Source organism: Canis aureus, chromosome 6 (assembly GCF_053574225.1).
Source record: "Canis aureus isolate CA01 chromosome 6, VMU_Caureus_v.1.0, whole genome shotgun sequence".
Taxonomy (NCBI): Eukaryota; Metazoa; Chordata; class Mammalia; order Carnivora; family Canidae; genus Canis; species Canis aureus.
The window spans coordinates 75,524,263-75,546,800 of NC_135616.1; the positions used below are offsets into that span (position 1 = coordinate 75,524,263).

Sequence of the window (22,538 nt, forward strand, 5' to 3'; positions counted from 1 at the left end):
TATCTTATAACCTTACATTGACCAATTGTGGAGATAAGAGCATGAAAAGTATATGCCAAAACAGAAAAAACTTTATTTTATAAAGATATTAGATAAAGATTTTTTTTACTAGATATTACTTATTTTTTGCCTCTGATGTTTTCTTAAAATTCTCAAAGGCCATGGCCACCACCAGAACCTTAAGATGTGGTGGTGAGGTAAAATACTTTGTTCACAATTACTCATCCTTCCCCCTTCCATGTAAAAGGATTATATATTCCCATCAACTGACATGGACTTGCTGTATCTCATTTGTGTTGGGCCACAGTGTGCTCTGGCCAGTGGAATATGGATGGAAGCGACACATACTACATCCAAGTAGAAGTTTTAAAAGGTATTACAAGTTTCTACCTAACTCTTTTGCTTTTTACTACAGCCCAAATAGAGGTTCTATTCCAATAAAGGTTCTAGAATTATTTAACATGTGAAGCAGAGCCAGTTGATATGTAATTTTCTGATTAACAAAAGCATACTAAACTGAAATAAGAAATCTTAGCAATGACACTATTAAACTGTGTGAGCACAGTAAGCTTATAATTTGTTCTCTTTGGGCCTCAATTTCTTGAAAATTGAAGCCAAATTACTGTTAACAATTCCTTTCAGTCCCAAAGACCATTGTATTCTAGAACCTGGACTAAACTGAACAGACTATCCCACGTGACAATGGCGAAGGCCTAAAGAAAATGTAAAAGATGAAAGAAGACTGGAAACACAGAGTATTTTTTAAATAGAATCATATTTCTAATAGTCAACTACTAACGTCTTTTTCATTTAGTTAGTTTTAAAATTTTAAGTCTTACTGAGCCATGCAATGAGTGAAAAACACTCAAATTTGATGACATTTTTATTGCATCAAAATTGCATCAAAATGGTTATAAGTTCAGGCTCTGGCATCAGACAGGTATAGATTCAAATCCTGATTAATAATTGGCATATAGCATGTCACTGCAAACCTAAGCTTCGGTTTTGCCAATGAAGTGGAAATAATAAAACATACCTACCTCACTGGGTTTTGAAAAGGTTTAAATTAGAAAGTATATTTAAAACAGCCTGTATTATTGTTTGTGAAAGCTCAAAAAAGAGCTTACTATACTTATTATATCCAGTACCAAATCACACGTATTTAAGAAAACAGGAAAATTACTATGTGATGATAGAGCAATAATATATGCTGGCCTAATCTAATTACCTACTAAGTGTTTATTTTATTTATTTATTTTTTAAAGATTTATTTATTTATTTATTCATGATAGACACAGAGAGAGAGAGAGAGAGAGAGAGGCAGAGACACAGGAGGAGGGAGAAGCAGGCTCCACGCCAGGAGCCCGACGTGGGACCCGATCCCGGGACTCCAGGATCGCGCCCCGGGCCAAAGGCAGGCGCCAAACCGCTGAGCCACCCAGGGATCCCACCTACTAAGTGTTTATTAAAGGATCTTAAATTTTATACTGAAAGACCTATTAACCTAACCAAATGAAACCACATTTTATTAAAGAATCTATTAAAAATATATAATAAAAAGTCTACTGAAGATATATATAATAAAAATTATAAAATTTTTTAAAGTATATAATTTCAAAAACTGAAGCATATACTTACCTCTAGGCCAATTCGTAGCCATAAAGGATTATAGGACAATAGCCAATTCAGGACTTTCTGCCGTTCTCCTGAAACACATGTGAAAAGCAAGTAAACTCAGACCACTAATCAAATAGAGACAACAGATAAAATTTTATGGAGAGAAATCAGTGGGGGAAAGGGATAATCACTTATATGAAATTAGTTAATTTAAATACATGCCATTCTTAAATATATATATGATCATGTTAAAGTACATGAGACTTTAGGCAGCAAAGTCAAATCATGTACATTTTTGACTCTGAAATATAAAGTCTTGAGTATTTTTAAAGAATTAAATAAAGGGGTGCCTGAGTGGCTCAATCAATCAAGCATCTGACTTTTTTTTTTTTTTTTTTTTTAAGCATCTGACTCTTGATTCTGGCTCAGGTCATGATTTCAAGGTCCTGGGATCAGCCCTGCATTGGGCTCTGCCCTCTGTGGGCAGTCTGCTTGAGGATTCCCTCCCCCACATCTCCCCGGTCCTCCTGCCACTCATACATGCACATGTTCTTGCTCTCTCGATCTCTCAAATAAATAAATCTTTAAAAAACATAAATAATCACAAGATTTCTATAATTTTCTTACCCACATCTTTCCAGAGGTGTCTATCTCTTCTAACAATTAACCGCCTAGCTTCAATTTCAATTTCAAGCTTCTTAATAGCTTTAACCATTTTTTCAGAAGTAAATAAACGACATGCTGCACGACGTAATCTATTCAACCTGCACCGAGCAGTATAAGCTCTGAGAGACATTTCATCTTTTGTAGGAGCTCTAGGAACACTGATTTTATGTTGACTCTCCACTCCCAAAAGAAGAGTAGCAGCATTCACTGGGCAAAAATAAAGGAAAAATGTTTCTGGTTAAACAATATATACATATATCCTTAAATCCAGCAATAAATGCAAATTTAAGATGGCCAAAACAGGGTGTATTCTCCACCCCTTCCAAGATTGCTCTTCTCTTTCCTATCTCAAAATATGGCTGTTACTATTCACTCAGTACCTTAGACCATTCTATCATTTGCAACATGGGGCTCTACGTGCAAAGTGGATGTCAAGTCTAACCACTTCTCACAGCCTCCACGGCAATTACCCAAGTTCCCACACTATCATCTCTAACCTAGACTAATGAAATAGTCTTCCAACTGATTTCTCTGTTTCTATCCTTTTTAATAAACTTATAAAAAAGTCTCTAAAGAATATGACTTTAAAAAAATCAATTAAATTTTGAAATGCAACCTGAATTTTCGTAAAACACACTTTATCTCTAGAAGAACTAAACATCAGGCTGTGTTTACTTTTGGAGAAAAAGAAATGCTGCCTTAGGGATTGTCTAGTCAAAGGACCTTTTAATGTAAACATGCTATACATTATTCTCTAACAAAAACAGACCAGGCCTCTCTTTGAACACTGCAACAATGAAGAAACTATTATCTTAAAGACAGCCTATAGGATGGCTTGACAATTTAAATGTTTACAAAGACTTTTCCTTATCTTGAGTTGAATTGATCCCTATAATTTCTATGCAATAGTACAAGTTAACTTTCTTTCTCTCTCAGGAATAAAGCCTTCAAATGCTTGAAGGACAGCATGTTTCCATCTTGTTCTATACCTGAGTCTCCACTTTTCCAGAACATGCACTGAAATGTTTTAAAAGTTCTTATCAACTGGTTTTAAGATTGTTCAAAATTCTATAGCTTGCCTACACACACCTTAAACTAAGGCTAAAGAGATCAGGCCACACAGACTGTTATTCACCAGGATTATACTTCGTTATGTGGTTAAGATTGAACTATATTTCTTAGTAGCCATGTTTCACTGTTAACTCAGACTGAATCTGTATTAAAATATAACTCATTCCTCTGAAAGGCCGGAATTGCATTGGTTAATAAACAAGAATGGAAAGCAAAAAGAAAAGGCCAAGTTCGGTACTTTCACTAAAGAATACTCTAAAAATTCTCACCTACACAATCTTTAGCATTCATGTCAATGAACTAGTCAACCACGCCATTAACTATAATAAATGTGCATAATTAAAAAATGGCAATTCATGTTAAGAAAACTGTTAAAACAAGAGTATTATTTAAACATTAACTTAATGTTTACCTTCAGAAATATTTGTTTTTACAGTGAAGTCATCAGGAGTTAATATAAAATTTAGCCACCAAGTGAAGCCCTGCTCCTGCTTTTCCTTCCAGCGTTCATCATAAAACATGTTTTTTGCAGCAAACGGCATTGGGTGTCTAGGAATATCTAAGAATAAAATTGGTTTACTGAATAAGAAATTCTCTTTTAAATTACAATGAAATATATAGCAAAAGATCATTTTTTGGTAGCAAAACCACCTTTAACACAATGAACAATATTTTGCTTTTCTACTATGTGCTGAAAACAGTTGAAAATGTTTTAAGTATGAAATGTAATCAAATTTTGAAAGGGAAAAATTACTGCTGTATCTCTTGGTTATTTAAAAATTCTAAGTCACCATGAGTTAATTTCACTGAAGTCTAAGAAAATATTCTGTTCTTTGAATACATATTTTTACAATACAAGGCTTTAATTCAATGAAAAGTGTCAATACATTTCCATTTCAAATGTGATTAATGCTTCATTCCATGTCAGTTTTTCAGTGACTTTAAAAATATTGAGCACTTACCTGTTTTTAGTGGTTTTATGAAGGTTAAAGTAGACTGTGCCACAGCAACAATAGGTTTTGTTTTTTTGCTTGTTTTAGAATTAGGAGTTCTGTATATTCTTGAATCTAAAATAAATTAGAAAGCAGAATAGTAGCATTAAAAATGAAATAAATTCCATGAATGACCTTTTTTTTTTAAAAAAAAGATTTTATTCATTTATTCATAGAGACAGAGAGAGAGGGGCAGAGACACAGGGAGAGGGAGAAGCAGGCTCCATGCAGGGACCCCGACATGGGACTCGATCCTGGGTCCCCAGGAGCAGGCCCTGGGCTGAAGGCAGTGCTAAACCACCGAGCCACCCGGGCTGCCCAGAATGACCGGTTTTAAAGTTAAGTTTGGGTTCTTCAACATCACATCTATTTCGCAAATACATAATAATTACTGTATCTCTGGTACTATGCTATGAACTTGGTGGTCAATTAAACCTACGTCTCGAAGTTATAAACCAGAAGCTACACTTTATCTTATGTCTGCAGAAGCTATGATTCACATTCATATATACACACACACACTAAATGATGGTATATATTGCAGATTCTGTGCTTGGTGCTGAGAATGCAGAATTACACATGTGGTCCCAGCCCTTAGAAGTTCTTAGTCTAGTACAAAAGTTTAAAAGGAATTATAATACACTACATAAAGGAGAAAGACATTTAAGCAGCTATGAAAACAAGAAGAAGGGAGCTAACTTCACCTAGAAGGGTATACACCTGAGCTGACTCTTGAAGTGGAAGTTAGGCATGAGGAATGTGGGATGTTGACAGACCTGCAATGTGGCTGGAGTAAAAAACACCTATCAGAAAAACAATAGGAGAGGTTGAAAAAAGTAGAAAAGAGTTCAATCATAATGAAAATAGTGGTAGCTAATGTTCGAATACTTTGTTGCAGGCACCATCACAGTCTTTTAATATAGAATACCTCAGGTAATCATCCTAGCAAACCTCTAAGAACTGTATTATTATTATTATTATTATTATTATTTATTATCCACTTTTTATATCATTAGGATACTGGAGCTTAAAACAATTAAACTACTTGGTCAAGATCACACAAGCTATTAATGGCAGAGCTAGGCAGTATGGTCCCAGAGGCTGTACTATTAATCAGTGTGATATACTTGGTATGACAAAGATTTAAATCTAGGAAATAACACCATTGTTTACATTTTAGAAAACAGTGGCCAATGGAATAAAAGGGATCAAGAGGTAGAAAGCTAAGAGGAAGCTATCACAGTGGCCCAACTTAGCTATTATGAGAATTCAGATGAAAACAGACTCAGTGGAGACAAATTAGAAAGAAGAGTTATTTTAATAGCAGAACCAAGAAGCCTTAATAACCACTGGTAGGGCGATTGGTAAAGAATAAGAACTTCAGAGGACTTCCAGGTATCCAACCAAGGTCACTGAGGGAGGTAGTAGATGCTGTCTACAAAGGAAACTGCTAGAAAAATCACAGTGACAAAGTGATACAGTTTATAGGATAATATATAGGTTATATCAGAATAGAAGCAGGTTTCACACTAGATGATACATCTACTAAATATAAACAGAACTAAGAAAAGGAAAAATCCAGCCCACCTCCTATTTTTAACGTGGTCTACAATCTAAGAATAGAATAGTTTTTATATTTGTAAATAATTGGGGAAAGAAATAAAATGATTGTATTTCATGACAAATAAAAATTACATGAAATTCAGATTTCAGTGTCCATGAATAAAACTGTATTGGAACACAGCCACACTTACTCATTACACATTGTCTATGGCTCTTTTTCCTTCTACAATGGTGGAGGTCTGGTAGCTGTGATAGGGATCATTTGGCCTGCAAAACCTACATATTTATTATCTGGACCTTCAAAGAAAAAGTTCCCTTAGTTTTCATTTAGAGGGATTAAAAATCTATGCCAATTGTAAAAATAAGGAACATGGTCAAACTGTGACAGTATTTATGAGGTTCTAAGTTTCTTTGAATTTGAACCATTTTAAAATAAAATAAGAGTAAAAAGTCCTCGTTCTGATACACTGCAAAGGCTAGTGCCTCTGCATGGAATCATTTTATTCTGTGGGAATCCTTTCCTGGAACCATCTCACAGCTCCTTATCACTCAGAAAGGCCATATGAAGTGCCTCCCTTTCTGTGCTTCCATGATTCCCTGTGCATAGCTCAGTTATAGGACTGACAGTAGCTTGAAGACAGGAATCATACCTTTTCTCTTTGTATCCAGAGAGCCTAGAACAATGCATAGCATTGAATAGGCACCTTACCAATACTAAATAAAGGTATTTTGGAAAACTGACTTCCTTTGTTCTCCCGGGTTTGCCAGAATAGAGCCAGTTATTCTTAGTGAGTGTTAATCATGCTCTCATGTAGGCTCATAAGTCAGAGACACTCAATGTGTCTAATTCTCTTTAAACTAGGTGGCCACCTTAAAGAAACTCATTCATTCCTTGTACACTGTAGGAGATCAAAATAGGTATAGGTAGTTCCCTATTCTCAAAGAATTTGTTTTCTGGTCAGACAATATCTATAGGAAACAAAACAATACAAGCAAAGAAACAGAGGTAACAGGTACATACAAGGTATGTACGCTGAATTCAAATTTGCTTAGGGACTATACCTAGAGGGAAAGGAAAGCCATCAGGGAGTTAATAAAAGCTATTGTACTTGAAATAAGTGAAAGATTTGAATTAGCATGAAAACAACAGGTAAGAAAATTAAATAAGAGGATACATGGTCAGGAACAAGACAAGGATGCTCATTCTTGCCACCTTTATTTAGTGCAATATTGGAAGTCCTTACTAGAGCAACTGGGCAAGCAAAAGAAATAAACAAAGAATCCACATTAGAAAGAAAGAAGTAAAACTGTCACTATTTGCAGATGAAATTATATGTATAGAAACTCCTAGAGAATCCATCACAAAACTGTTAGAATAAATGAATTCAGCAAAGATGCAGGACACAAAATCAATATATAAAACATTAAGACTTTGATGAAAGAAGTTGAAGATACAAATAAGTGGAAAAATATTCTAGACTCATGCATTTAAAGAATTAATATTGTTAAAACATTCATACTACCCAAAGCAATCCACAGATTCATTGAAGTCCCTATCAAATTTCCTATGGCATTTTTCATAGGAATAGAACAAACAGTCTTAAAATTTCTTTGGAACCACAAAAGCCCCCAAGTAGCCAAAGCAACCTTGCAAAAGAAGATCTAGAGAATCTTGAGAAAGCTGGAGGCATTGCATTACCTGATTTCAAACTATATTACAACACTATAGGAAACGAAACAGTATGGCATTGGCATAAAAACAGGCACACAGATCAGTGAGACAGAATAGAGAGCCCAGACATAAATCCACACATACATGGTCAATTAATTTACATCAAAGGAGACAAGAACATACAATATACATTCTCTTCAATAAATTGCATTGGGAAAACTGAACAGCCACTTGCAAAAGAATGAAACTCAACTACTATCTTATATTATGCACAAAAATCAACTCAAAATGTACCAAAGACTTGAATTTGATACCAGAAACCATAAAACTCTTAGAAAAAAAAAAAAAAAAAAGCATTGACAACAGACTTGGTGATGAGTTTTTGGAACTGACACCAAAAGTAAAGGCAGCATAAGTAAAATAAACAAAGGAGACAAACTACAAGCTTCCTCACAGTAAAGAAAATCATCAATCAAATCAAAGACAATGTACTGAATGGGAGAAAAAAGGGAAAAAAGGGAACACTGGTGCACTGTTGGTAGGAATGTAAACTGATAAAGCCAATGGGAAACAGCATGGAGGTTCCTCAAAAAATTAAAACTAGAGCTAATGTATGATCCACAAGTCCACTTCTGGGTATTTTTCTGAAGAAAACAAATACTAACTCAAAAATATTCATGCCCCCTATGTTCACTGCAGTATTACTCACAATAACCGATATATATAAACAACCTAAGAGTCCTTCAATATATGGAGTATTATTCAGCTATAAAAATGGATGAAATCTTGCCACTTGTGACAACATGGATAGACCTTGAGGGCATTATGCTACATGAAATAAGTCAGACAGAGAAAGACAAATACTGTATGATCTCATATGTGAAATCTAAAACAAAAACAAAAATCAAGTTCATAGATACAGAGAACAGAATTGTGGTTGCCTAACTTGGGGAGTAGTGAGGGTGAGGGGTTCAAAAGAATAAACTTCCACTTAAAAATAAATAAGTCATGGGATGTAGTATACAGCATGGTGATTAGTTAATAATACTGTACTGCCTATTTCAAATAGGCAATTTTCAAAGTTGCTAAGAAAGTAAATCTTAAAAATCCTCATCACAAGAAAAAAAATTGTGTAATTATGTATGGTGATGAATGTTAACAAAAGCAAAAAAAAAAAAAAACAAGATAAATGGATGGATGGAATGACATGACTAGCATGGCAAAGAATGTTGTGGAATATAAATTAGCAGGCTGGCTACACAGAGATCACATGAAGATGATCTTAAATGGCAGAACAACAAGCTTGGAAATAATCTGTAACAGCAGAGAGCCCCTGAAGGTTTCTGAGTAATGGAGTAGGAAAGCCAGATATTAGATACCACTCATTGCCTCCATCAGAAATTTGAGGCCAGTGGATCCCAATCCCTATCATCACTGGTCAAAAGCCCAAAATAAAACTCTTACATTTACCTGATCCTTCTCTTACTTAAACCATAAAAGTATAACAAAATATGGTAGAAAGAACATTTAACCTATAGTTAGGGAGACTTGAGTTTAAATTATAACTATTTTAGTAGCTTCTGTGACCTTGGGCAAGTTACTGGACATTTTGAGTCTGATATGAGGGAGTTGGAGAAGGAAATCATTCTATATAGATGGGACAATAAACTTGAAATACCTTGAAGACAGAGCCTGTTTGAGGATTCAAGGATAACAAGGAAGCCAGGGTGGTAGGAGCAGAACAAGCAAGGGGGAAAGAGAGGTAAGAGTGAGGTGGGGAGGAGGTTGGTGATAATCCAGATCTTATAGGGCGGCCTTATGTATCATTGTAAGAACTTTGGCTTTCAGTGAAATGGGAAGGCTTTAGGGGGCACAGAACTGGATACCTTAGAGTCCAACTAATTTTTAAAGTATTACCCTGGTTGTTATGTGAAAAACAGACTATAGAGAAGCCAAAGGTAGAAGCAAGATCTAGTAGTATACTCTACAATGACACGGACTAAATCAGGTGCCACTGGAAATGCTGAGAAGTGATCAGATTCTGTATTTGGAAGAAAGAAAAGATAGGATTTGTCGATGGACTGAATTTGAAATCAGACAGACTGAATTTATAAAGAAAAGTTTGGAGAGAAACACACTTAAGGACAGTTACAAGGTTTGGGCCTGAGAGGAGAGGTCAAAACAGAAGTGTTATGATGGGAGTGACAGGGATCCCTGGGTGGCGCAGTGGTTTGGCGCCTGCCTTTGGCCCGGGGCGCGATCCTGGAGACCCGGGATCGAATCCCACGTCGGGCTCCCGGTGCATGGAGCCTGCTTCTCCCTCTGCCTGTGTCTCTGCCTCTCTCTCTCTCTCTCTATGACTATCATAAATGAATGAAAATTAAAAAAAAAAAAATGATGGGAGTGACATGCCAGGTAGGTGTATCATGGGAAAGGGGACAGCAAAGGTCTGGCTTTGGACAAATTAAAGATGTTCACTAGACACTGAAGCAGAAATGTTCTACGTTGGATAAATGAGTCTATAGATGAGATGTGCACCTAAAGATACAACATTGGGAGGCCTCCTCCATGTATGGATGGCAGTGAAAACTAGGAGATGGAACCAGATCATTAAGGGAATGAGTAAAAGTATGAAAAAGGGTCAGTGGCAAAGCCTTTACTTACTCCAAGATTTAGAGTTTGGGATGATAAAGAGCACTCCACAAGGAAGACTGAGAGGCAACCGGTAAAGTAGGAAAAGAACCAGGAGAGAGTGTGGACGGTAGAATGAAGCATTCCAAGAAGGCAGAAGTCCAAAGTATCAACCAGTTTGCTAATAGTTCAAGATGAAAATTGAGAAATATTTATCAGATTTAATAGTGTAGAGGTATTAATAACCTTGACAAAAAAAGGTTTAGTAAAGTAGTCAAAACTTGATTGAAATGGGTTCAAAAAATAAGAGACAAAGGGGACATGGCTAATACAAACGACTTTCTTAATGATTTTTTTATGTTAAAAGCACCTTTTAAGTATCATGTTTACACAGTATTATGTTTACACAGAAAAGTTATACATATCTCAGTGAACAATAACAAAGTGAATAGTTGGGTTCTTTCAAGGAGCTTTGCACAGAAGAAAACAGAAAAATGGAGCAGGGGCTGAAGAGGGATAAGTGTTATTAAGGTTTTGTTTTTTTAAAAGATGGAGTAACAGCATATTTGTATCAGAAATGACTCAGTCGGGAGTAAACAATGGAAGATATGGGAGAGAGAAGACAATTGGTAAGGCAACGTCCTGGGGTAAAAGGGCACAGGGTCTGTTGTACCAGTGCAGAGCCCTGCCACATGGGGTGCATAGGTACTTCAGGCGTTAGTAGGTAGTGAGAAAGTTGTGGATGATACACAAGTAAGAGTGGTAAGTGTTGAAGTGTGTTAAGGTTTTCTTCAGTACTTCCACTGACTCAATGAAGGAGGAAGCAGGTCATCAGCTCAGACAAGGTTCAGAGGACTATCTCTGGAGTCTAACCACCTGGGGTAGCAACCTAGCTTTCTCATTATTGCCTCTGTGACCTTACAAATTACTCAACTTCTGGATGCCCTTGTCTCCTCATTTTGAAAATCTGGTATTGATAACAATTATTTTGTGTGACTATTAGGAGTATAAAGGAGGTAGTAGTAAAGCACTTACCCATGGGTCTGACAGAGGACATGCTCAGTAATTGTTACTACTATTATCAATCATGAGAGAGAAGGAAGGAAAGGTGTTAGGGGTTTCAGGAGAAAAGAAGGGAGGGACAAGACAGTCTGTAGCAAAGTGATAACGGTCAGTAAACCCAAAAAGACAAAGCCAAAAAGAGTTAAGAGCTTTCTTGAGATTTGTGGTCATTAATTTAAAGTCCGATCAGTAAGATTCAGGCATTGAGCAGATAGAGTTGGATTGGGATTGGAATTTGCTAGACAAATACAATGAGGGGAAGAGAGATGAATGAAATGACCAAGATGAGTCATGGAATCCAAACTGTAAAAGTAGGAAAGTAAGGACATGTCAGAGTGAAGGCTGCAGAAAGCATAATGGATTAAAGGATTCTATATGTAGGAAAGGGACAAAAAAAAAAAAAAAAAAAAAGTCAGAATCAGTTTCTAGAGAAAATGCTAAAATCACAGAGACAGTGATTAGAAATGAAGATGTTTTTAGGAGAATGTGGACTAAGTACGTTGGAACTAAAAACCCAGGATATCGGAAGGGTATCCTGCAAGGATTTTGAAATGATAAAGAATAATGATGGTAGTTTTGGAGAAGCCAAATGTAAAAATCTTGAGAGTAATCTTTCATTATAACAAGGAGGAATACAGGTGGGAGAGATTTAAAAAGAGCCTCAAGCTGTTCTGCTGCTGTTTGCTTTCTTTTCGTTTTCAAGGAAAAAAGGAGAAAAAATAGTAGCCGTGAGAAAGAAGGTGGGCCACAGGAACACCTGGGTGGCTCAGCAGTTGAGCATCTGCCTTTGGCTCAGGGTGTGATCCCAGAGTCCCGCGATCGAGTCCCACATCGAGTCCCTGCATGGAGCCTGCTTCTCCCTCTGCCTCTCTCTCTGTGTCTCTCATGAATAAATAAATTAAACCTTAAAAAAAAAAAAAAAAAAAAAAAAGGAAGGTGGGCTACTATCTCAAGAGGCCCAAGGTCAGAGAAATAGGAAAGAAAACAGACATAACTGGAGAGGGTTGCAATGAAATCAGGGCAGAGCCAGGTTTCAACAAGGTAACAAAATGAGGGAGTGTTTATAAAAGACAATGCTAATCACGGACCATGAGTTCAGAGCTGGAGAGATCTAGAAAATCGTTCAAACTCGGGGATGTTCAAAGGGAAATGAGATATTAAATGAGGGAAATGAGATGTATGATACTTCCTAGAAGTTCTAGAATTCTTTCAAATGATCTGTTAAATTAGTAGTGTGGTTTGTTTTCCTGCCCTGCCCTTGACTGTCATGAGGTCATCTGGGTTCAAAAGGCATGGTGGAATTAGTCCTGTTTTTGAGGCAGACTTGATGGAAAGGCTGTGAGTAGTGGGGAAGGAACAACGATGTTTTCCCCAAAGGAATGCAGACCTCTGGGGCCCTAGAGACATTCCCTCTAGGAATGTCTTCATTCCTAATTATTGGCTAAGTAAAGGCTGAGGGAGAATAATGCCATGAGGTGCACAGGGTATGCAAAGTCCTCTTCCGTGTTTTCTCAGATAGTATGATGGGGGCCAGGCACATCACTGGGTCTTCCAGTCAGGGCTTGGACTAAGGTGAGGAAGTGGAGTACTTCCCCTGGGCATAAAACCTGAGGGGTTGCCAAATAACTCCATAATCAAGATTAAGTATTTTAATGCAGTATTTTTTAAAATGGAAATTAATGCAAAAAGATAATGAACAAAACAGCAAAGTTTCAGTAAGAACAAAAATCAAAACTATTTTAGAACTCAGCCCCATCTTCTATTAAACAAAATGGCACCTGAAGAGTGCAACTTAGAAGTCAAGCTTATCAATAGGAAATTCACTAAGCCAAAAGAAACAGCAAATATACGCCTTGTAGGTATACTTTCACTAAAGATGTTATAAACAAGACTCACCTGTCTTCTTCTTCAGGTTTAATTTCTCTCTGTTAAAATGTTTTGAGATGGGTGTTGTCATCTTTTTTGTTTTTTTAAGAACTGATGTTTTGGATTCCACAGGAGAAAAATGGATTCTTTTGATTTCTTGTATCTCTGAATGTCCTGTAGCTGTAATTCTAACATTTGCATCTTCCCTGTCTCCCTCACTCCTTCTTTTACGGGCAATTAACGTGGTCTTTGAGGGAGGAGTTACTACAATTTTATAACTCTTAGGTTTACTGAATACTGGATCTATAACTGGAAGACAAGATTGAAAACCATCTTTCTCTTTTATATTATCTGTTACTTTTTCAAATTCACCTGCTACACTGTTGAGACATCTTTTTGCCTTTGGTTTATTAGTCTCCTTTTGGTTTTCTCTGGTAAAATTGGATTTCCTTTTAGTAATGGTAGCAGAAAGTATTGGGCGTCTTGTAAGTTTATCCTGGCTGCAACTAGAAATATCCTGCATTGCAGAAAATTTAGGTTGATTTTTTGTAAAACTGTAACAATCTGACTTCATTTCTAAAGCTCTGTGTTCTTCAAAAGTAGCTTTGGGAGATTTTGAACTCTGACATTCAGGAATACAAGGTAAAATTCCATTTGTTCTCGGATCTTGAGACTGTGAGAACTGAGAATTTTTATTTGAGGATAATGATAATTTACATGTTTGCTGATATATACATGTATATGCCATATTATCTTTTACAAATTGATTTGGGGATAGAATTGGATTAATTGGCTCAGATTCTAGATCCTGATTAAGTCCATAATTATCATTTATGAAAGAATCAGGACTTAAGATTTTCCGGTAATTTTCATGCACACTTTTTGATTCCAAATGCAAAGGCATTGAATTATCTTTCATAAGTATATTTGATGAAAGACACGTCACTACCTCTAGCTCATTATTAGCTGCACGGCTGTTTTTTACAAAGGAATCTGGACTTAGAAAATTTCCTTGGCTTTGTGTAATGTTCAAAGTGGAAGAACAGGCTGGGGTAAGAATAAGTTTACAGTTCTCTTCAGTTTGGTCATTAATATTATTTGTGGAGTTAAAGGAAGTTTCATTAACAACTTTCTCACTAAAACTAAAATCTTCCAAAATGCTGGCATCTTCTACTTTCAACAGGTCCCCGTTTTCACGTGCATGAAGAGATATGTAAGTTGTAGACCGACGTACAGAAAGAGGCAAGGAAGTCTCACCATTGCATTCTTTGAAAATAGGACTAATAGGTGATATCGGTATTTTATTTTCTTCAAGGATTAAAGAATTGTTTTCTGTTGGGGAACAGCCTTCATTCACATCCAAATTTTCACAAGCTTGTAGTGGGTTCCTAACTCTGTCAGCTTTTTGTGAAACACAAAATGTTTTGTTAACATTTTGAGCAGAGGAAATCCTCTTATTATTTGAAGAGGCTGACATTTTCTTCTTCTTAATCGTACCCCAAAGACTCCTCTGTAAAAAATAAGCAAAACATACAGATTAAGTTGATAGTTATTGAATTATTACCTTTATATTAGCAATATTATGCATTTTACTTCAAAACTTATCAAAATAGTCTTTTGGAGGAGCTAAGATGTCAGAGTAGTAGGGGGACCCTATGCTTGCCTTGTCTCTCAAAATACAGCTAGATACATGTCAATCATTCTTGAACACACAAGAAATTGATCTGAGGATTGAGAAACAAACTGTACACCTGGAGGATGAAGAGGGGTCACATGGTGGAAGATAAGAGGTAAGGAGATATGATTTGGAGGAGAAGAAAATCACAAGTGCTGTGGAGAGGAAGGAGTTCTGATCACAGAGCAGAGAGAGGACCAAGTGAGTGAGCAAGAGAGAGAGACAGACATCAGTGTACAGGGGATTGTACAAGAAAAACAGTCCCCCAAAACCACTGAATGGGAAAATGAGAAGGGCTGATTATCACAATTTTTTATAAGTAGCAGAACTCAAAGCCTGAAGTTTTTAGAAGTCTGTGCCATCCCTAGGGTGGAGCCTGACAGGCATAGTGGTACTCCTGTAGAGAAAGGCAGAGGTTCAGGAGAGGACAGCATGGTCTGAGAATCCCCTAGGTCATACTGGGAGTGTGCACCCCTTCTTGGAGTGCGTTTAGGAGAGGTGGCACTACCTCACAGGGGACAAAAGAGCTAGCAGGTGTGATTGAGCTGCCCCGTTCATTACCAGGCACAGAGGGACCTGCTGAGGGCCTAATGTGGATGCTGGCTTTTTGCTGTGCTTTACCATCAACTCCAAGCCTGTGAATGTTCATGTGACTGTCCTCCTGGGACAAACTGGCACCATCCACAGCATGGCAAAACCTTCGCCAGAGGATCAGCATGGGGCCATGTGCACTGGGTCCCTAAAATTTGGTTTCTGAAACACAGGTGATGTGCTAAGACAAAACAGGAGCACAGTGCCACCAGGTGGGCGACAGCTCAGATACAGACAGGGTGAAGGCAGGGATCTGATGGATTCCTGAGACACACAAGGGGAGATCGTCTGCTCTTTTGAGAGCTTCCTGAATAGCAGCCAGCATGATCTCCTGTCTCTGGGGAGGAGGGAGGAGGGTGACACTATTTTTATTCCCTGCCCATCAGCAGGGATGGACTTCAGTGAGCAACAGAGCACCCACAATGGAGCCTTGAGCTGCTTACACCCAGCCCCATGGCCCTGTGCTCTGAAGGTACTTCTGAACTAGAGCAAGTGTGCCTGGAGCCAGAGCAGCAGCAAGCCCCTCCCCCGAAGGCCAGGACCCTCGCCTCTGCATGCATCAAGTCTACTGACCATAGAGTGCTGCAAAACTTCAGCTCTACTGGATATTGGATCTTGCCTCTTTGAACACAGCAAAACACCCTGTTAAAACTCACCACACTCTGGACAAGGTCCAAACACTCCCCATTGCAGGCAAGGAGAAACTCTGTAGAGGACTGACCTGAGGGAAAGAGCAGCCAAAACACAGCAGCAGAATGCACATAGCATACACCAGAAACACTTCCTGAAATGCCAGGCCCTGGTCATTTCTGTGACTTCGTCTTAATAAAGCCATTACTCTCAGGAGCAGGAAATCTAACAGGCTTTCCTAACACACAGAAGATAGAGATCCAGGGAAAATGCCAAGACAGAGAAATTCATCCCAAAAGAAAGAAAAAGAAAAGGTCATAGCCACAGATCTAACTGAAACAGATATAAAGAGACTGAATCAGAATTTAAAACAATAATCATAAGGATACTAGCTGGGCTTGAGAAAAGCATAGTAGACCCCATGGAGGCCCTTACCACAGAGATAAAAGACTTAAAAACTAGTTAAACTGAAGTAAATATTACTATAACCAAGATGTGAAACCAACTGGATATAATGGCCACAAGGATGGAAGAAGCAGAGGAATGAGTAAGTGATATAGAAGATAAAATTATGGGAAGTAATGAAGCTGGGAAAAAAAAAAAGAGGGAAAGAAAAATACTGGATCACAAACATAGACACAGGGAACTCAGCAACTCCATGAAGTGTAATAACATTTGTATCATAGGACTCTCAGAAGAAGAGATGGAAAAAGGGGCAGAAGGTTTATTTGAGGGAATTATAGCTGAAAACTTCCCTAATCTGGGAAAAGAAACAAACATCTAAATCCAAGAGGCACAAACATCTAAATCCAACTCTCAAAAGCAAGCCAACAATAAAACATACTGTAGTAAAATGTGCAAAATACAGACATAAGAAAAACATCCTGAGAGCAACAAGGGAAAATATATCCTTAACTTACAAAGAAGACAAGTCAGGTTAGCAGCTGATATATCCACAGAACCTGGCAGGCCAGAAGCAAGTGGCATGATATATTCAATGCGTGAATGGGAAAAATAAGCAGCCAAGAACACTTTATCCAGCAAGGCTGTCATTCAGAATAGAAGGAGAGATAAAGTTTCCCAGATAAACAAAAACTAAAGGAATTCGTGACCAGCTCTACAAAAAATATGAAAAGAGATTCTTTGAATGGGAAAGACAGAACAAAAACAACAAAGACTAGAAAAGAACAGAGAAATCTCCAGAAACAACTTTACAGGTATTACAATAGCACTAAATTCATATTTATCAATAATCACTCTGAATCTAAATGGACTAAATGCTCCAATCAAAAGACAAAGGGTATCAGAATGGATAAAAAAATAAGATGCACCTACATGCTGGAGAGACTCATTTTAGACCTAAAGATACCTCAGACTGAAAGTGAAGGGATAGAGAACCATTTATCATGCTAATGACCATCAAAAGAAAGCTGGGGCAGCCATCCTTATATCAGACAAACTTGATTTTAAACCAAAGGCGGTAACAAGAGATGAAGAAGGGCACTATATCATAACATAGGGATCTATCCAACAAGCAGATCTAACAATTTTAAATATTTATGTTTCCAACTTCAGAGCACCTAAATATATAAAACAATTAATAACAAACCTTAAGGAAACTCATTGATAATAATACGATAATAGGAGGAGACTTTAACATCTGACTCACCTAAGCAGAAGAACAACAAGGAAACAACTTTGAATGACATACTGAAACAGATGGACTTAACAGATCTATTCAGAATGTTTCATCCTAAAGCAGCTGAATACAAAGTCTTTTAGAGTGCACATGAAACATTCTCCAGAATAGATCACATATCAGATTTCAAAAAGTACAAAAAGATTGAGATCATACCATGCATATTTTCTGAAACTTTAAGTCAACCACAAGAAAAAATTTGGAAAGACCACATACATGGAGTTGTTAAAGAGCATCTACTAAAGAATGAATGGGTCAACCAGGAAATTAAAATATGATAGTCTAAAACTTTTGGAATGCAGCTAAAGTGGTCATAAGAGGGAAGTATACAACAATGTAGGCCTACCTCAAGAAACAATAAAAATCCAAATATACAATCTTATCTTACACCTAAAGGAGCTAGAATAGGAAAAGCAAAGTCTAAAGACAGCAGAAGTAGAGAAATAATAAAGATTAGGGCAGAAATAAATGATACAGGGGGGAAAAAAAGACATCAGTGAAACTAGGAGCTGGTTTGTTTTTTTTGTTTTTGTTTTTTTTTAAGAATTAAATTGATAACCCTCTAGCGAGACTTATCAGAGAGAAAAGAGGAAAGGTCTCAAGTAAATGAATGCATGAATGAAAGAGGATAGATTATAACCAACACCACAGAAATACAAACAATTAGAATAGTATGAAAAATTACATGTTAAAAAATTGGGCAATCTGGAAGAAATGGAGAAATTCCTAGAAACATACATAACACCAAAACTGAAATATGAAGACAGAAAATTTGAACAGACTCATAACCAGCAAAGATTGAATCAGTAATCAAAAATCTCCCAACAAACAAAAGTCCAGGGCCAGATGGCTTCCAGGGGAATTTTACCAAATAGTTAAAAGAAGAGTTAATATCCATTCTTCCCAAACTGTTTCAAAAAAATCGAAATGGAAAGTAAACTTCCAAACTCATTCTATCAGGCCAGCATTACTTTGATTCCCAAAACAAAGACCTCACTAAAAAGGAGAATTACTGACCAACATACCTGATGAACACGGTTGCAAAAATTCTCAACAAGATACTAGTAAATCAAATCCAGCAGTACATTAAAAAGAATCCTTCATTGCAATCAGGTGGGATTCTTTTTTTTTCCCCTGGGTTGCAAGGGTGGTTCAATATTCACAAATCAACGTGATACACATTAATAAAAGAAAGGATCAGAACCATATGATCCTCTCAATAGATACAAGAAAAGCATCTAACAAAGTACAGCATCCATTCTTATCCTCTAAGGAGAAAAACTGAGAGCTTTTCCTCTGAGGTCCCAAGATAGAGCCCCAAAACAGGGATGTCTACTCTAACCACTTTTATTTAACATAGTACTAGAAGTCTTAGCCTCAGCAATCAGACAAGAAAAAGAAATAAAAGGCATTCAAATCAGCAAGGAAGACGTCTTACACTATGTGCAGATAATATGATACACCATGTAGAAAACCTGAAAGATTTCACCAAAAAACTGCTAGAATAAACAAATTCAGTAAAGTTGTAGGATATAAAATAAATGTACAGAAATCTGTTGCATTTCTATACAACAATAAAGAAACAGCAGAAAGAGAAATCAAGGAATCAATCCCACTTACAATTCACCAAAACCCATAACTAGGAATAAACCTAATCAAAGAAGTAAAAGATCTCTCCTCTGAAAACTATAGAATGCTTATGAAAGATATTGAGGATGACACACAGAAATGGAAAAACATTCCATGCTCATGGATTGGAAGAACAAATTTTGTTAAAATGTCTATACCAATCAAAGAAATCTACACATTTAATGCAATCCCTATCAAAAATCATTAGTATTTTTCACCGAGCTAAAGCAAACAATCCTAATATTTGTATGGAACCACAAAAGACCCCAAATAGCCAAAACAATCTTGAAAAAGGAAAGCAAAGCTGGAGGCATCACAATTCTGGACTTCAAGGGATATTATAAAGCTGTAGTCATTAAGACAGTATGGTATTGGCACAAAAACAGACATACAGATCAGCAGAACAGAAGAGAAAACCCAGAAATGGGCCCACAAGTATACGGTCAACTAATCTTTGACAAAGCAGGAAAGAATATACAATGGAAAAAAGTCTCTTCAACAAATGGTGTTGGGAAAACTGGACAGTCACATGCAGAAGAATGAAACGGGACCACTTTCTTACACCACACAGAAAAATAAATTCAAAACAGATGAAAGACCTAAATGTGAGACAGGAAACCATCAAAATCCTAAAGGAAAACACAGGCAGTGACCTCTTTGACATCAGATGTAGCAACAATTATTGTTTTACCAGACATATCTCTCTCTCTTTTTTTTTTTTTTTTAAAGATTTTATTCATTCATTAGAGACAGAGAGAAAGAGACAGAGAGAGAGAGAGGCAGAAACACAGGCAGAGGGAGAAGCAGGCTCCATGCAGGGAGCCTGACGTGGGACTCGATCCCGGGTCTCCAGGATCACACCCTGGGCTGAAGGCGGCACTAAACCGCTAAGCCACCGGGGCTGCCCACTCTCTGAAGGCAAGAGAAAGGCAAAAATGAACCACTGGGACCTCATTAAGATAAAAAGCTTCCGCACAGTGAAGGAAACAGTCAATGAAAGTAAAAGGTAGCATAAGGAATGGAAGATGTTTGCAAATGGCATATCTGATAAAGGGTTAGTATCCAAATCTATAAAGAACTTATCAAACTCAACACCCAAAGAACAAATTATCCAATCAGGAGATGGGCAGAAGACATGAACAGACATTTGTCCAAAGAAGATGCTCAACATCAACTCATCATCAGAGAAATACAAATCAAAGCCATGATGAGATATCACTCACACCTGTCGGAATGGCTACAATTAACTCAGGAAGCAACAGATGTTGGCTAGGATGCAGAGAAAGGGGAACCTTCTTATACTGTTGATGGGTATGCAAACTGGTGCAGCCACTCTGGGAAACAGTATGGAGGTTCCTCAAAAAGTCAAAAATAGAACCACACTCCCACCTGGCAATCGCATTATTGGGTATTATTATTGTACCCACAGGATACAAAAATACTGATTCAAAGAGGCATATGCACTGCAAAGTTTATGGTAGCATTATCAACAATAGCAAAATTATCAGACAAGCCCAAATGTCCATTGATGGATAAATGGATGAAAAAGAGGGAGATCTATATCTATATATCTACACACACAATGGAATATTAGTCATCAAAAAGAATATCATGCCGGGATCCCTGGGTGGCACAGCGGTTTGGCGCCTGCCTTTGGCCCAGGGCGCAATCCTGGAGACCCGGGATCGAATCCCATGTCGGGCTCCCGGTGCATGGAGCCTGCTTCTCCCTCTGCCTATGTCTCTGCCTCTCTTTCTCTCTCTGTGACTATCATAAATAAATAAAACTTAAAAAAAAAAAAAAGAAAGAAAAAAAAAAGAATATCATGCCATTTGCAACGAGGTGGATGGAGCTAGAGTGTATTATGCTAAGGGAAATATGTCAGTGACAGAAAGACACCATATGATTTCAGTCATATGTGGAGTTTAAGAAACAAAACAGATGAACAGAGGAGAAGAGAGAGAAAAAAAAGAGGGAGACAAAACTTAAGAGACTTAACTATAGGGAACAAACTGAGGGCTGCTGGAGAGGAGGTGGGTGGTAGATGGATTAAATGGGTGATGGGTATTGAGGAGGCCACTTGTGATGAGCACTGGGTATTGTATGTAAATAACAAATCATTAAATTCTGCTCCCGAAACCAATATTACACTATATGTTAACTAACTAGAATTTAAATAAAAGTCTGAAACAAACAAAGACTTTCAAAGTTTTTACTCGTTATTTTCTTAGAGTAAACCACAGGATGATTAAAACTTATTACCTTTTTCTTTTTCTGCTCTTCTGCATTTCCTAGTAATATAGCTTGGTGTTTCAGAACATCATTTACAAGAAATGTCACAGTCTCTCTTACTCGGCCTTCTTTTAATGGTGTCCAGTTAACAGAAATAACAATTTTTTCTTTAGGCTATAATCAAAGAACACATTTCAAATGGGTATAAAAATAGCGATGCATAATGTCAAAACATATTATATACAGTTTAGAATACAGTAGGGGATTAATAATTGTTAGTCACCAATACTCTATACTGTAACAACATTCAACAAGCCAAAAATATTTTTCTAAGTTCATTGTAAGGAAAAAAGCCACTAGGTGGCTTAACAAGGTTCAACAAGAAAATAGAATTATAATAAAATCTTAACTGCACCAACACTCCATAGCCTGGCAGCAATTTATCAGATGGAAAACCCCCTCAATGACAAAACAAACTCTGTGTCCATCGGTTTTCAGGGGAAGAAAAAAAAAAAGACAAGTTTTGTTTTAAAGTAGAAGCCATAAAACATCATAAGCAGCTAGTTTTAAAAAACTCAGTTTAGAAAAGTGAACTTTTACTCTGCAAAACGGCAAATTCTAACGAGATAAATCGAAAACCCATAAAACTTTAGTCCACATAACAAAAGAAATAAAAAAGTATTACACAGAGAAAAAAATCTGTATCTTCCCATAGAACGAAAAGCAGGCATTCCCTAAGTAGAGGAGACAGTGTAACCACTGCTGGCACACAAGTCGGTGGACCTCTGATTAGAGCCTCTTCTCGCGACCTTAGGATGGATGCAGTTGTACAGACAATCTCAGCTAATGGTTTATTTTCATACTTTCAAAGGTTCTCAATTGGGAAGCCCGCAGCAGCCAAATCCTCTAGCTCTTGGTAGGAGGGATGGAAACATTACTACG

The 22,538-nt window shown here is 37.2% G+C and overlaps 1 protein-coding gene across 2 annotated transcripts in view; it reads right to left on the minus strand.

Moving 5' to 3' along the window:
• The window catches only part of ASPM (assembly factor for spindle microtubules), a 71,413-nt gene that overhangs the window by 47,608 nt on the left and 1,267 nt on the right, over positions 1-22,538 (minus strand). For both annotated transcript variants that reach the window (XM_077902336.1, XM_077902335.1), the window contains exons 2-7: positions 21,627-21,770; positions 13,171-14,650; positions 4,317-4,421; positions 3,767-3,913; positions 2,245-2,490; positions 1,639-1,706 (exon numbers count right to left, since the gene is read on the minus strand). In XM_077902336.1, coding sequence (XP_077758462.1) covers positions 1,639-1,706; positions 2,245-2,490; positions 3,767-3,913; positions 4,317-4,421; positions 13,171-14,650; positions 21,627-21,770 — 2,190 coding nt within the window. The remainder of the gene's footprint in view (positions 1-1,638; positions 1,707-2,244; positions 2,491-3,766; positions 3,914-4,316; positions 4,422-13,170; positions 14,651-21,626; positions 21,771-22,538) is intronic.